Source organism: Myiozetetes cayanensis, unplaced genomic scaffold, assembly GCF_022539395.1.
Source record: "Myiozetetes cayanensis isolate MyiCay16 unplaced genomic scaffold, myiCay2020 scf1, whole genome shotgun sequence".
NCBI classification, from domain to species: Eukaryota; Metazoa; Chordata; class Aves; order Passeriformes; family Tyrannidae; genus Myiozetetes; species Myiozetetes cayanensis.
Genome location: NW_026086604.1, coordinates 25,451,367 through 25,467,965, shown reverse-complemented (window position 1 = coordinate 25,467,965; position 16,599 = coordinate 25,451,367). Strand labels below are relative to the sequence as shown.

Genomic DNA, 16,599 nt, shown 5'->3' with positions numbered 1-16,599 from the left:
TATATTTTTATATATAAATTGTTGGGGAAGAGTTACCTCGGTTTTAACTTTCAGATGCTCTGAGGATGGAAACTCTTTATAGGTGGAAACTCCTATGGATACCCCTCCTTCACACACTTTTCAAAAATTAATTACGTGCTTTCCCATTGAGGACAGGATCATGAGTTTCGGGCATAGTACACACTATGGCCAAATGCATTTTTTCATCATTCCTCCCTGATCATGTTTCTGTGGGGTTTCTTTTTGTGGTCCCTCATGCCTCTCTCCACTCCACCTGCAAGCCTAATTGTCTCTCCATTATGTCTAACCGTAGTAACCCTGTAAAACACTGCTTCTCCTCTCTTCTCTTCTTGAAATCTTAACATGTAACCTCTTAAGCTGCAGAAAACATTTTGCAGGAGTTTTATAGGATACTCTGTAATACTGAGGAAATGCATACCCAGACCAGTGAGTAGGAGGCAAGGTGTTCTGCCTATGTTTTGTGGAGCTAATTATGTATATATGTAAGAAAACCAAACATATATCATATATCAACTGCAGGTTTTTATTGCATTATGGTAATTCTCAGCATCATGAAACTTTAGTTGTTGATAATGTTTGGTCCTAGCTTTATCTTCAATGTAAGTTTGCTTTGCAAAAATTAAACTGAAGAAATAATCCCCAGGGATTACTGGGATAGGAAATAGAAACACAGGAAAACCATCTGATAGCACACACTTCAGGCTCGCTCTGAGATGGTGTTGTTTGTTGGATATAGGTAACAGAGATTCAGAATGTAAACTCCCTCTTTTTTTGAGAGAGGCATGAACTTGGAAATGCAAAGAATGCATCTCTAAGCATTTTTTGAATGAGGTTATTTTAACATCCAAGCATTGAGCAAGTAATTAATTACTTTGTTCTCAGATAGCTTAAATATAACTTGAAAATACTTCTGAATATTGATGTATGCTCATTTTATGTGCCAAGTCCTTTAAAGAAGGCTTTATGATGATATCAGTTCAATAGGAAGTAACTGATCCCTATTCTAGTGTGAATTTTCTTTGGTGTTCTAGAATGAGTTTTGGATCCTGATATTTTCATTCAATACCAAGGTACTTTTTTGCCTTAGTTGGATGTCCCAAGGAAGTATTTTCACCTTGATTTATGTGAAAGTCTCTCTGTCTTGAAGGTGGGAGCAAAGAAAGGATCCTCATGGTAGAACCTATTATGTTGATCACAACACACGAACTACAACATGGGAAAGACCACAGCCCTTACCTCCTGGGTAATGTAGACATTTTTGAATTAAATATGATAAGTATACTAAAATTTTTTTATATACAGTATAAGTATACTATACATTTTTTTTATTTGTTTGTTGCAGGAAACAAACAGCACCTCATCAAAATTGTATTGTGCATCATATAATAAGAAATTCTAATTTTCATTTAATGTGGAATTATATTGTACCTATTGTTATAGGAATGTTGGTACTGTATATGTTACTTGTTCTGTTCAAATATTGTTCTGTTCAAATACTAAAGTATTTTGTTCTTCCTTTAAAGCTTAAACATAGAATAACGCACATTTGGTCACCTTTATTTAGGTGGTGCCACTAAGTGTAGTGCACTAATTCCAAACCTCAGATTTCCCAGCAAAGTGTTTTCTGTGAAGTCTGCCAACATTACTTGCAGTCACAGAAATGGACAAAGTTAAAAATGAAGTGACAGATTGCTGAGCATGCTATTGCTTGAAGTGTATGTTTGCTCTGTGCAGTTGTTCTTCTACCAATTAAGTTGGGGAGTACTTTTGTGTCCTTTAGAAATTTAAATCATGCCTGTGACTCCAGTAGTTCATTCAAACACTGCCTAGGAATTTAGCATAAAAAGAATATCAGCTAGTAATGTTACTGAAAAATTTAGCTGTTAACATTTGCGTTTCCTGAAAGCTGGGAAAGAAGAGTTGATGACCGTGGGAGAGTTTACTATGTGGACCACAACACCAGGACGACAACGTGGCAGCGACCAACAATGGAATCAGTCAGGAACTTTGAGCAGTGGCAATCTCAACGGAATCAACTGCAGGGAGCTATGCAACAATTCAACCAACGATACCTCTACTCGGTAACTTTTACATAACATTTAGAAATTAGCAGAGAGGTATAGGTATATGCTTTTTGTTCTTTAACTTTAGAAAAAGTGATTTTGTAACTATTCAACCAGATGTGTTATGAGAAGTTTAGCATCAGTAATTCAGATTCTGATTCTTTTGAAAAATGCTAAAAAAAATCATTTACAAGGGCAGAAAGTACTCCCTTCTGAATCTGTTCCCTAACTGGAGCTTTGTGAACTGCATTTTACTTAAGATTTTTCGTTACAGTAATACGAGGTAAAAATAAAGCAATCCCTTAAACTGAAAAGGAACGTAAAGGCTGAGTTATGGACATTTTGAATGTTAAATGGCCTTCAAAACTGTTTTAATGATTAGGAGTAATTCATTAATACAAGTGGCAATTCTTTTACTTTGAGCTTACTTTTGAAGCTTATGCACCTTGCTGAGCTCTGGAATTTCCTACATGGTTTTCCATTTCTCTCAAGTAGTTGCTCACTTCTGCCTGAAGAAAATATGAGTAGCTTCAAAGAGGATATTTCTTGAGTCAGATTTTCCCATCTGTGATTGGATAAATAGGATAGTTGTTTTTTCAGAGTTAAGAATGATGGTGCCTTCATGTCACTGTCACTCTAAACAGTGCACTTTAAGAATTGTGCTTGGCCTCTTAAAAAATGATCCAATCCCAGAGACTTTGTAAGTGATACATAGCAAAGTTGGAGTGTTTTAAAGAAGAAACCATTGAAGTACAAGTCTAAAACAGTTTCATTGGTATAGGACTCTATGCATATGTAGACCTAACTTTGAATCTGATGGATTTTATTCACATACACCTCTGAAGTAAAGGATACTTACATTTAAGAGTTCTCAACCTCTCATTATCTAATTGGACATTATACCTTGTCACTAGCAATAGCAGAAACGTGCACCACCACTAATTAACTCCTGGAGCTGTGCAGCAAAGTCAATTTGTCTTATGCAGTTAGAGAAAGATAGAATGGTCAAGGCTGAAAGGGACCTCTGAATGCTGTTTGGTCCAATGTCCTTGCTCAGACAAGGCCACTTACAGCCAGCTGTCCTAGACTGTGTCCAGATGTCTTGTAAATACTCCACAACCTCTCTGGGAAACCTTTGCCAGTGCTCAGTCACCCTCACAGTAAAAAGTGTTTCCTGATGTTCAGAGGGAACCTCCTGTGTTTCAGGATGTGCCCATTGCCTCTGGTCATGCCACTGTGCACCAGTAAAAAAAGCCTGGCTCCATCCTTTTTGCATCTTCCTTCAGGTACTTATACACATTGGTAACTCTCAATGCAAATGAAAGAATCACAGCTGAAACACATCCAGCCAAGAACTCTTCCTGACCAACTTTTTGCAGTTGTGAACTACTTTGATCAGTTGCATAAAGATCTGAGAAAACTCCCACTTTTCCTGATGCCAAGATGGGTTTTTTTGAGCTCGATTTATTCTTTCAGGGAACAATATGTTTTTAAAATTAAATTATGTTCCTTCCTTCATTAAATGGTAACTCTTACTGAAAACCACAGACTCATTTCTTAAAATGTCCCATCTGACCTTAGAGTCATTAAATGAGGATTTGTTTGTGAGGCACAATATACTTGAAGGAAGAGAAAAGATAATGTGACTGTTTGCATCTCTTTAGAATTCTGTTTTCTAAGTATTATATCAGTTGCAGATAGAACTCACAGTTTTTTTGGGAAAAAGATTGAAATTATATTGAAAAAAGTGTGGGTTTTTTACTTTAGTGTTTCTGTATACTTTTCTTCTGGAATAGTTAGGGTCAGACTCTAGATAAATTTTCGTCCTCTGCTGATATACCAGGACTCTGCCTATATAGCAGTTTATGACTGATATTGTGTTCTATTTTTTGGGAAAAAGTAGATTAATACTTTCGGTGAATAAGAGAATCTTTCAATCACCTTGAGTAGTCAAAGCTAAACTGTGTAAAGGAAGAAGAGTAGATAGGCTGTAGTTATTTTAGTTACCTTCATTTTTACCTGGATTAATTTATTGTAGTCCTTAATATTGAATCTACCTCATCCTATGCCACTGCCTACTATTTCAGTGTGTTCTGTTAAGTATACAGCTGTGTGTGGCCAGCAGCCACACACAAATCCTTGGGCCTATTAAGAAAGTTGGAAATCTCTAAATCGTGCCACTATTCAGTTATTTGGCAGACAGCATTTTGCTTTTGTGCACTATTCTTTTTTTATACTCACCACAGAGAAGTCTTTGGTTAGAGGGTCATTGTGATTGTGTAGTCTGAAAAGCAGAAAAGGCTAACTGCATTTGCTGCTGAGATAATGATAATTCTCTGTTCACATGTAGTAGCTGGTGGTTGGAACAAATACACAGCTTGATTTTGAGTGTAACTAATGGATTTCCTTCTGATCCTTGCTCTGTTTCTCTTTCACAAGAAAAATATCATAGGTTTGTTTTGCCTGAATTTGCTGTTGTAAACCTCTAAGTGGATTTGACATTTTTGTATTGCAAATGCTATAAAGCAGTATTAGTAGCAAGGTGTTCCTAAGATAGTCTTTGGAAAATGTAGATTGGTTCCCATATATCAAAATTCCATTCTGCACACACACATGAAAAAATGTTGTGTCTACAAAATTTTAGGGGGGTGGATGCTTTTAATTATAAATCAGAACATGGATCCTACAGTCTCTAGGATTTCTGCCTTTTGGGTTTTTTTCCCTGTGCTTTGTATTTTTGGGAGCTACTGGGGGACTTCTGCAAGGTTACAGTATATTATGAGCTTAGCATGGTTTTACATAATAACGTAATCCGTTTTTTTTCCTTTTTTTTTTTTTCCTTTTAACTTTACCATATGGTGGTATAATTTTACCTATCCGCATATTTTAACAAATGCAGCTGCATTTTCAAAAAAATGACAAAGTCTGAAAATAGCCAAACATCCAGGGAAGTCATCATGTATTGAGGAAGCAAAACCCCTTATGCTGGCAGTATTCACCATGCTTGCAAATGTTTATTATGATAAAACGTGTTCTTAAGCAAGAGCATTGTCAGCTTATCTGCTGACACGTGTTTCTGCAAAACTTCGATGAACTGTACCTCTTTGTGAGACCCTGCCTCTCAGGTTTGCTGGAGGAAGGGAAAGGGAGACATTGAGTTGGAAACAGTGGAGGCAAGTTTGCAAATCATATCTTGTTATCATATAATCTATGTTTCTTTGCAAAACCAGATTAAAAATTGCATGATGTTTTGTTTCAGAATGAGTAGTCTGGAGAACTAGTGATAATTTTAAAACACATTAAGGAAAAAAAAAAAAATATTTGGCCTAATAGAAAGTCCTCTTGTTTTTAAATAGGCTTCGATGTTGTCAGCAGAAAATGATCCACTTGGGCCTTTACCACCAGGTTGGGGTAAGTTAATTAGGTTTTGATTTCAGGAAGTGACAGTTACAGAAATTTGGAATGCAATTGTTCTATACTGGATTTTTTCCTTTTTTTTTTTTTTTTCCTTAGAAAGGAGAGTGGATTCAAATGATAGGGTGTATTTTGTAAATCATAACACAAAGACAACACAGTGGGAAGACCCTCGAACTCAAGGGTAGGTGTGTATATAAAAAAGATCTTGCTTGATTTTTTTTTTATCATGATTTGGGAGAAACCTCACTGTCTGAAATTCCTTCTGCAGTTTACAAAATGAGGACCCTCTTCCAGAGGGCTGGGAAATCAGATATACCAGAGAAGGTGTCAGATACTTTGTTGATCATAATACAAGAACCACCACATTCAATGATCCTCGTACTGGGAAATCTTCTGTGTAAGTGAGAATCTAAATATATTTTTGAATGTTTTACCTTATTATAGTTTAATGGTGAAGTTTTCTCATACTGTAAAACAATCTACAGTTTTAGCTGGAACTGCACACTAAATTATGAACAAATTCTTGTGATATGAATTTAATCTTTTTTTTAAACTTTAATTGTCAGTTTATTTATGACACACTTTGCTGTACTGCTCTGATGTTTAATAGTTTTTATACACTTTTCAAATACCAATAATATAATAATTTTATAAATAATAAGGGGAAGTGAGGTAAACTTGAACATTGAACTAATGTAACAGTTACACTTTTAAATAAACAACAAATGATCCTTATGAGTATTGCTTATAATTATACACACTCTAGCAACAATAATGTCTAAACAAAGTAGTTCTGAATACTTCTCAAAAAGTTTGCATAAAAAACTTTAAAATAGTTTAGTTAGAAGTATTGACCCAACCTATAGTGGCTGTCTTAATGTCTTTTATATAGGGTAGGGCTTCTGATGACCTGTTGATGACCTTTCATTCAAAGAGCCTATAGTGTTGCACTAGAAAGTCCTTCATAGTTCCACAAGCAGCTGAATTTATGAAGCCTAACTTAGTTATCTTCCTCTCAGTGAAGATGGTGTCTCTCATTTAGGTGGCTTGTAATTTTTGCTAGTTTGATAGGGATTTGGTATCCTCTTGAGCTCTAACTTTCTCAGTTTGGTAAATTGACGTGCATCTTAAACAAAAAGAAAAAAAAAAGGGGAAGGGGCAGTGGAAAGGAAGACTGGCATAGCAAACCATCAGCTGCATTTGGTTTCTGATTGCATCTTACAATAACAATTTTTGTGTATTTTTGATATCTACGTGCTGTTGTTTAGCATTGAAAGTACTATTTGATGTCTGTATGGTTAATGTATCTCAAATATATTTCCTTACAGGAACAAAGGGCCACAGATTGCTTATGAGCGTAGCTTTAGGTGGAAACTTGCTCATTTCCGTTACTTGTGTCAGGTACTGATTTAGTAATTATTTACTTATTGAAACTACATGAGTTTACATTTATATATGCTGCCTTTTAATGCTATTTCTTTATGATTACAGTCCAATGCACTGCCAAGTCATGTGAAAATCAATGTATCCAGACAGACTTTGTTTGAGGATTCCTTCCAACAAGTAAGCCTGCAAAAATTACTGTGTTTGCTTATCAAGACAAAGCATAGGAACAAAGTGCCCATAGCCAGTTCAGACTAATGGTCCTTTAGGCGTAGTAATCTTCCTCTGGTATTAGCCAGTGAGGGATTCTTAGGTAGGACTGTAAGAACAGAAGTATTGTATATAATGTTTTTACCAAATGATCTTTCAGCTTCCAACTGTTTAGAATTGAAATGCCTCTCAATCTTGATGTGGTTTCTGAGTATTTTAATAAACCTCAAGGGACTTCTCTTCAGTGAGCTTGTCTGTGTTCCTCTTGTGAACTTGTTGCATCGACAGCCTCCTGTGGTAATGAGTTCCATAGCTTAACCACATTGCCTACTGTATCAACCACATCAGATTTACTTTTCTGATTCTTGTGTGTGGTTAGATATATTACAATATGTTGCTTTCTCCAGTTAAAACTGGTACCCTGCTTTGTCCTTCAAAGGTTAAATCTGTGTAGTTGAAGCTTACAGTTCTTGATCTCTTACAGTCTGCAGCCAATGTATGATATTCCTTCTTTCTCTGTGACAATGGAAATTCTTGCAGCTGTCACCATATCAAAACCTTCTGGGAGGCATTCTCTATAAGTAAAGAACATATTATTAATGAAATAGTATTACACTGATTCTGGATTAAATTACTTCTTTAAGTGATTTGCCTAAAACCAAAAATCATATATATCAGATGAGGTGCCTTTTTACCTATTTTCCTTTAATAATGACTGCCTTAGGAAGAGTGTAAGAACAGGACACCTTATAGCAATACTTACCAGATATCCTCTCCCACTTGCTAGCACTCTGTTGTTCAAGGATTTTAAGTCCAATTTGGTATTTTTTGTGTGTAGTTCATTGATTGCATTTTCCATGAGATGGCCTAATTGGTTGTCAAACCAGTGTAACATTTGACATATATAGCATTTCTGTATCAAAATAAAATTAAATCTGAATGAGTGATGTAGTGACAATGCATAGTTTATAACTTATTATTTTTGTGTTTTGTTTTTTTTTAATAGATTATGGCATTAAAACCCTATGATTTGAGGAGAAGACTGTATGTTATATTCAGAGGAGAAGAAGGATTGGATTATGGTGGCTTGGCAAGGTAAAAGAAATTGTTTAAAATATTTTATTTTTTAATAGCACTCTAACCTTGATTTCTCTTGCAGTCTGACCTTGAGTACCTTTTTAGTTTCCCTGAATGTATTAAGAAGGTGGAACTAGCAGCACTGGCTATTGTTATGGGTTATAACCTTGCATTGCTAAAACTGTGGTCTCAGTTGTTCAGTTCGTTGACAAAGATTGATGTTAAAATTGGATTTATTTTTTTTTTATGCCAGTTAATTGTTCTGGACTGAGTTATTTCAGGAACTTTCTATCAGAAAGTTCCATTTTCCTAGAAGTGGAGACTGTGGAAAAATAAAGTGTTCTGCTTATTTGGAAAAAAACCAAGCTAACACCAAATTGGGGCTGTTATGAACAGAAAGGATATAAACAATAGGAGAGTAGTGCAGGCATGAAGTAAGAGCAGTCAGACAATGTAGGCTCCACAGAAAGGCAAACCAGTTGAACTACCAGCTTTTCTAGGATCTGAAGTGGAACTCAGAGTGAAAAATCTAATAACAAGACAATCATAGATAAAGTGTGTTTCATCTCTTGACCATAGAGAATACAACCACTCGCTACTGCTGTCAGTTACTTTCAGACTGAAATGTTATTGTTAGGCTGAAAATTTCAGTACTACTGTAGATCCAGGGAATTGGAAGTGGTTATAGATGATAGAATTTTTTTTGTTAGGTTGGGTTTTTTTAATGTAAATGTGTTCTGTTTTGGTTTTGTTCTGGTTTTATGTAGCTTATTATGTTAAAATGAAATTCAGTGAAAATATATAGTATTTATAAATAGGGAAGTTTGCCTCTGAAGGTTGAGCTTCTTTGGATATGTGAGGTGTTATACTTCTGAATTACAGTATGTGATAGGCTTTTGGGAAGTGACTGCAGGGAGGAATTCAATTTTTGCTTTACATGAGTTTTGTTTGGTTGGTGTCCCTGTTGGGAACCAGGACAGTTAAGTAGTCTGTTCCATATAAACCGAGTATTCCAAAGAAGTGATGTTAGAATAATTTAACTGAAGTGTATTAGTCACAGAAAGTTGCAGAATAAATAGATAAATAGCAAATACATAAGTAGTATAGTTTCATAGTTAATTAAGTCTTGCCCAAGATTTTGTATGTGATACTGAGAAACAGCAAGGATCTCATTATGACTTGAGCTGAGAATTTTTAAAAGACACTGAGTAAAAGCTCTTGTACTGACTACTACTGCATTAATGCAAATATAAAAAGCTGAAGTCCCAATTTATCAGCTGTCTCACAGCAGGCTAAACTCAGTGTTCCCTCCAGACTTTACCTTGCATTTAGCAGGACCAATCTGACACTATGTCTTGTGGCAAGTTTTAGCTGTTGATGTGAATAATTCTTCGCTTCTACAAACTTCTTGTTGATGAATGATTTATTTAATTCCTCCCTTGTTATCTTTGTTCTAATTCAAATGCCTATTAAATTTGATACTTTTATATAGAGTTAATGTAATCGTCTCAGTATAAAACTTGCATAGAATGATGTACAACATTCTTATACTTATTAAAAGATACACAGAACCCTGTTAGGGTTATCATATCCTGGCTGCCTTTCTCTGTTTACTCTTTCTTCATGGCCTTTGAGTTGGAAGTGTATCATAGCGAATCATGATCCATGACTTGAGTTCACAGAACTGTTAGGAGAAACATGCCAGCGAACCTCATTTCTATTCCCTGATCTCGAGTAAATACGGAGGTAGAAAAGATGCCTCTTAAATGTGACAGCTGAAAGGTAGTTAGAATGGAATTCAGTCCCTGCAGTTATTATAGGATAGACTTTTAGCTTTTTTTATAGGTTTTCTCTAAGCCTGGCTGTTTAGTACTGAACACTTGGTGCCTGATACAAAAGTTCCCGAGAATATATGACTGCTTCTGAGATCTCTGATTATGTATAAATATTATAAAGCAACAAATATTATAAAAATCACCTATCTGAACACTAAATACCAGATTCTGGTATTATTTCAGATTAGCTGAGCTGGAAACTCTTAAAGTGATAAATAACATGTATTTGTTTAATCTCAACAAAGATATTTTCACACTGTTGTGTTCTGTAGGCTTAACTAATGCATAGTAATTTGTCAACCACAGTAAGTCAGTGTCAGATTGGGAAAGCAAATAAGGTGTACTGAGGTTTAAGCTTATTTGTTTTCTTTTGTTTGATCTAAGTTGTTTATAATAAGCTTGGAATAATTTGTGATTTTTTTGAATAAAGATTTGAGTTGTAGATAGTAAAGCAGTCATGAGGAGGATAAATGCTGTGTACTGGTTGAGGCGAGGACTGTGAGAAAAAGTGTAACTAATAGGCATCTAAAACCTGTGCTCTGAGGGTGTGTTCAAGGTGACAGTCTTAACTATCATTTCTAAACTTTGAAAACCATGACTAACATTATTGTTCTTGATAATGAATTTTTTATATTTAAGAAGTATATAATACTACATATTATTCTGTGATTCTAATGCAACACTGTTTATATTATTTTTCAAAGTTTGCATATATTTTGACCGTTTTGCTAGTTACCTAAGGGGAATGGTGATAAACATCTGTATTTGATGGTTTTTATGTGTATACATGTTTTTTTTTCCTTAGAGAATGGTTTTTCTTGCTTTCCCATGAAGTACTGAACCCTATGTACTGCCTATTTGAATATGCTGGCAAGAGCAACTATTGCCTGCAGATAAATCCAGCATCAACAATCAATCCTGACCATCTTTCATATTTCTGTTTCATTGGGCGCTTTATTGCCATGGTAGGTTAGATTTTTAAGGTTTTATATTTGCTGTAGCTATACATTTATTCCTGAACAGTATTTGTTTTTACAGTTATTAAAGGTTATTTTAATCTAATAGAAATGGAAGATTAAAGGCATATAAGGTTATTGAGCCAAAATATTCCCTGAGAGTTAAGTCTCTTACACATTTATATTTCCTGGGAGAGTGATAAAAGTTAATATGGCATTCAATATAATATTTTATTTTCATCAATTGGATGTGTGTGCTTCATGCAAACTGCTGTTTGATTGAGTGTCTGAATACTGATGCTCTGAAAAATGTGACTAGTATTTTGTGAAAAAGGCTCCTCAGTTAGACTTGGTATACCTTACTGTATTTGAAAAAATTAGTTAGAATGAGGAGTACACTGAGCCTTTATTTAAATGTACATGCTTGGAAACAAAAGTCAAATACCTTGGAGAAGCTGTTAGGGAGCTGATTCTCTTCCATCCGATGTCTCATAAACTAGAAGCTGGGGAGGCATGTTGTGTCACTTCTTCTGGTATCACTGTGTTGGTTTTCTATAGTGACTCCTGTTCTGCCACATTTCTTTCTTTCTTTCCATGTAGTGATACAGTCATCTTTCCACATAATCATCATGTCTACAGGTAGTCCTCAGCAACATCCCTGAACATGGTGAATAGTGAAACCAAAGAGTAGATAAAAGTGCATTTTCATAGTGAAGAGACTGTTGTCTTCTGTTTGTTCAGAGTTTTTGTATGAAATTGGAATAAATATAAGCCAAGTGTAACATAAATGAAAAAATATTATCAGACAAAATAATTTAGGTTTGGGCTGTTTCTTGGTTTTGGATTTCTTATAGATGCTTTCTCAGATATTTATTCAGTTTTGACAGTAACACCTCTGATTCCAAGAATTTTATGGCTAAGTTCACCATTTCTGTTCTGTCATGACAATTTATCTCCTTGGGTTAATGCTTGCAATAGGCCGTAACTTTTTTCTTACTTTCAGAACCCTCAGCAAGTTAGAATGCCATTTAGCAGGAAGATGTGATACAGGCAGTTGGGTGCTAGAGCCAAATTTTGTTTCCTTTAGGTGGTGATTTTTGATCTTGGGCATAAAATAAATCCATACTTGAAATGTTAACTTTAGGAAAACTATTTCATAACAATACAGATCATAGTAGAGAACTTAAGTAAACTAATTGATTAATTAAAAGACAACATTTTATTTCCTGAAGTATTTATGTGTTTGCATTTTGAATTCTCTCAGCTGAGCAAGAGAGAGAGCTGTGCAATAGTGCCTAATGTGGTCTGTTGCAAGGTTTGAGCGCATTCATGGTTTGTTCTAGATGGTACTTTCTGCAGTGCTTCCTGGGATACCCTCTAGTGGCTCAAAATAGCTCAGGTAATAATGTAACTGGGAATCATTTTAAGGAGTCTAGATAGGCTTTTTAGGTGCAGTTGCAGTTTCTGACCTTCTCGCAGTTCTAAAATAGTTGTAACTTCTTTTAGTTTTAAGTACTGAAGTCACCACAGAGATTTTCAACTGAAACAGGATTAAACATAAATAATACACATCTTACTCTGTAACAAAAACCTGTTAAATGAAGATGGCTGAGGCACCTTTTGTATTTTGCTGTAAGAATACCATACATATTAAATGAGATGATTTTAAGAGCTTACTTTTACAAAAAGCAGAAAATCATATGCCTAGATACTGCATTTGACATTGAATTTTTCAGATTCTATCAGCTCACTCTATCCTAAGAAGCAGAGACTAGCTTAAAAATGAATAAATAGATAAATAAACAAACAAATAAAGACCTCCTAGAGACCCTCTTTAAGTTCTCCTAAAGCAGAAGAAAATGCATGCTAGAGTACACCTTAGGGGGGAAATAAGAAGATGAGGAAAAAAGATGGAGCCTGGAGGAAATGGGCTGTTAATTGACTCTTCTGCTCATAGAATTTCTGCTGTGAGGAAGAGGAACAATGAATGCCATCCACGGCCTATGTTTAGGATGATAGCTGTGTTCCATTAGCTCTCAGATGCACTGAGTCAGTGTAGAGGTTAACACTGTGTGTGTGTGTGTGTAGCACTGTGCTTCAGGAGTAGAAATTAGCTTACACTTATGTGCATGTGTGGTGAGACAAGTGTGACCATGTTTTGGGATTTTTTTTTTTTTCAGTTTCATGGAGAACCTAATTTCTCAGTTCTGTTACTCACCTCTAAAAAATGTGATTCCCCAAGCTCTTTCTTACAAGCTGCAGTAGCATTCTGTAAAGGATGATTTTGCTGGATGTATGTATATAGTAAAAAATGGCAGTAGTACCAAGTAGAATCAAATATTATGATCAGGAAGGATTAAATAACACTTGGCAATTGTGCTTATTCACATAATAAAGTGAAGAAAGGATGAAATCCTTTTATGGGAAGGGTTTTTTTTTAATCAAAGAATTTCCAAATTGTAATAACATATGCTTGGATATATTTTGTCAATATTTTTTTTACTTCCCACATACTGAAATGGTCTGTACTTTTTAAATACCAAACTGCTACTGCTATTTGGTGCTTTTTATTATTTGAAGGAGAAAGGAAAAAAAGACTTCAAGTCCAGAAACATTTCAATAAAAGTTCAACAAAAGCTAAACAGACTTTTTCTGTTCAACAGGCATTGTTTCATGGGAAATTTATTGACACTGGTTTTTCTCTGCCTTTCTACAAACGAATGCTGAGCAAAAAACTTACAATTAAGGACCTAGAATCTATTGACACAGAATTTTACAACTCCCTAATTTGGATAAGGTTTGTAGTTCATTTTTTGTGTGTCTCTGATATTTTATGGATTTTTTTGTTTATATAAAATTTATTGCCTTTTTTTTTTTTTTTTTTAAACCAGGGATAATAACATCGAAGAGTGTAACTTGGAAATGTACTTTTGTGTCGATATGGAGCTCTTAGGAAAAGTAACCTCACATGAGCTGAAATCAGGAGGTTCAAATATCTTGGTAACAGAGGAGAACAAAGAAGAATATATTGGGTAGGAAGATGTAGATGCTGAAAAAAAGTGTTCCATGTTGCTCTAATCTTTTTTGACACAGTGTTGCTTTTGGTATTTTGTGTTGTTTTGGTTTTTTTTATTCCCATGTTACTATGTAATTGTTGTGACTGTTATTGAAACAGTATTTTGGTACATGTTGCTATCCTGATACATATGATCTGTTGGTACATAAAGAGACCATGTGGAGAGAAGATGACCTGTTATGCTGTTAGATGTAGGAGAGGAAAGGTCGAACTGAAAATAAGCAAGCCTGTTTTTGGTAACTGCAGGTAGCAAATCCAGGTGGAGGGAAAGGCATGTATTTGACAGAAGATTCTAAAATTGTTCAGAACTTTGCTGTCAGTGTGGCAACTGAAATTCAGAATGGTGTATAACATGGTGTGACTTAAACTAATTTTTTTAACTCTTTCTTCTGCTCTTTCCTGCTTATTTCCTAATTTTATCATTGTCTTTTTTGGAACCTGTGTTTCTGATCCATCTCCTCAGTGATCTCAAAAGCAGATGTACACAGATCCATTTCTGTGATTCAGTGTATGTCCAGTGCTGCTTATAAAGTTTCCACTTAAATTAGCAGTCTTTAGTTTCTCAGAGAAATAGTTGGTATATATATTTCTTGTATTTTTTTTAATTATTATTATTATTCAAATGGCTTGATCATTTTAGTTGAAACTTTGAACACATTACCTCTTCCTCCAAATCTCAGAGTTAGTCAGAACAGAAAATTACTTCTGTTTGTTGAAGCTGGAAATAGTCTTATGCTAGAAGTATTGGGCAATGATTGTTTTAAGTATTACAAGCAACAGTATTTCTTGCTATTCTCTGCTTACATTGTGTTTTTTGTAAGAGAATATTTGAAAATCTGTGGAAATTTTTCTTTTCTACCATTGAAATAGTAGGATTATGCATTCTTTAAGCTAAATCAAATTATTTTTCATAACAAAGTCATAATACCCAAGTAGCATTATTTTAATGAAAAGGCTGTTGAATTAATGAAAGGTTAATTTTTTTTTTTTTTTTTTTTTTTTTAAACTGGAATGGTAATCTGAGTACATCTTGCTACTTTCATTGTTGTCCGAGTTTGGAGATTTATGATAATATTAGTATGCTAGGTTCTTCATAGTTAATGGAATCATACAGTGTAAGAAGTAAAATCTGAGGTAGTGTTGCCTCATGGGAACACACACACAATCATACATGTCTGAACTTCACCTTGAATGCTGATTGATGTTTAATTCACCTTTGATTTTGTTCCATCCCAGGCTAATGGCAGAGTGGCGATTTTCTCGGGGAGTTAGAGAACAAACCAAAGCTTTTCTTGATGGTTTTAATGAAGTAGTTCCTCTCCAGTGGCTACACTATTTTGATGAAAAGGAACTGGAGGTGAGGTTTTCTGTTCAACGTTGTTACCTTACGTAGAGGTAATACATATGCAGTGATTAAACTGATAGGTCAGCTTGAATCTCTCCTGCGCGTGCTGCATTTGGTAGCTTCTGGAACATGGAAAACTTAATAGGAGCATTGGGATTAAATCGTGATGAAAAGCCATTATTACTGAATCAGTGTTTTGTAGGATCACTGATGGATCTGTTAGTCACAGAAAACTTTTCCCTCTGTGGTAGAATCACCACGTAAAAGACGACAGAGAAGTTGATTCTGGTGTGTAATGATCCCTTAGTATCACACGCAGAGTCTAGGATAGGTTCTAGGATTCTTATGTATAAGGACAGAAAAATAAAGGAACCAACAAGGTTTGAAACTGAAATTTGCAGATCCTCAGGATGTAACCCTAGGGCTGATAACAGGAATTACTTGCATGCACCGTGTTTACTTAGCAATCAGCCTGGCCTATGTTCACTCTTGGGGCTGTGATTTGGAGCACAGACAAAAGGCTCTGTAGTTCTATACTCATTTATTTCTGTGAGATGGAGACACACCATCTATAATGCTGCTGCTGCTTTTGAGAACACACGCAGGATCACTCTCGAGGAGAAAAGACAGTGCAGAAAGAATCGCGTCTCGTCTGTATCACCTGGGGAGTCTTTTCTGCTGTGCCTTCTGCAACTGGACTTGTCTATCTCGCATTGGCCTTTTTAGCCATCAGCGCGCTTGTAGCAAGCGTGGGTAGAGCCCTTCTCAAATCTTTGTTCGCGAAGCCTAGCTGTGATGATGATGATGATTTCTGTGAGACCTGCCAAGGTTCCCTGTATATAATGAGCAGTCTTCTGAAATCTTCCCAAGTTAAAAGGGAGGCTTTTTCTGAGAAACTACTTTGATCAATCTCGTTCAGTGTTCAGTTTTGTAGGAGGCTTTGCCTTTAGAACTTTCAGCTTTCATTACCTCTTGTAATGAATACTTTGCAGTGTGTTTTATCTTTATTAGTAATAGCAGCAATGTAATCATCATCATCTTGGAATATGAGACAAAGTTTTAATGAGAGGGGAATATCCTCTTTAATATAAAAATTACTTTTATGGGAAAGGTAATATCTTTTATTATTGAATTATTAGTTGGAAGATACCAAGTTTCTGGTATTCAGTCTTTCAGACCACTTAAATACATAAACAAATCTGGAGGCGTTCTGTAA

At 35.2% G+C, this 16,599-nt stretch overlaps 1 protein-coding gene across 3 annotated transcripts in view; it reads left to right on the top strand.

Moving 5' to 3' along the window:
- WWP1 (WW domain containing E3 ubiquitin protein ligase 1) overlaps positions 1–16,599 on the top strand; it is a 62,446-nt gene that overhangs the window by 40,141 nt on the left and 5,706 nt on the right. For all 3 annotated transcript variants that reach the window (XM_050323462.1, XM_050323454.1, XM_050323471.1), the window contains 12 exons: positions 1,169–1,264; positions 1,928–2,102; positions 5,441–5,495; positions 5,598–5,682; positions 5,770–5,898; positions 6,830–6,902; positions 6,993–7,064; positions 8,101–8,189; positions 10,812–10,971; positions 13,626–13,759; positions 13,854–13,994; positions 15,275–15,395. In XM_050323462.1, the coding sequence (XP_050179419.1) occupies positions 1,169–1,264; positions 1,928–2,102; positions 5,441–5,495; positions 5,598–5,682; positions 5,770–5,898; positions 6,830–6,902; positions 6,993–7,064; positions 8,101–8,189; positions 10,812–10,971; positions 13,626–13,759; positions 13,854–13,994; positions 15,275–15,395 (1,330 nt within the window). The remainder of the gene's footprint in view (positions 1–1,168; positions 1,265–1,927; positions 2,103–5,440; positions 5,496–5,597; positions 5,683–5,769; positions 5,899–6,829; positions 6,903–6,992; positions 7,065–8,100; positions 8,190–10,811; positions 10,972–13,625; positions 13,760–13,853; positions 13,995–15,274; positions 15,396–16,599) is intronic.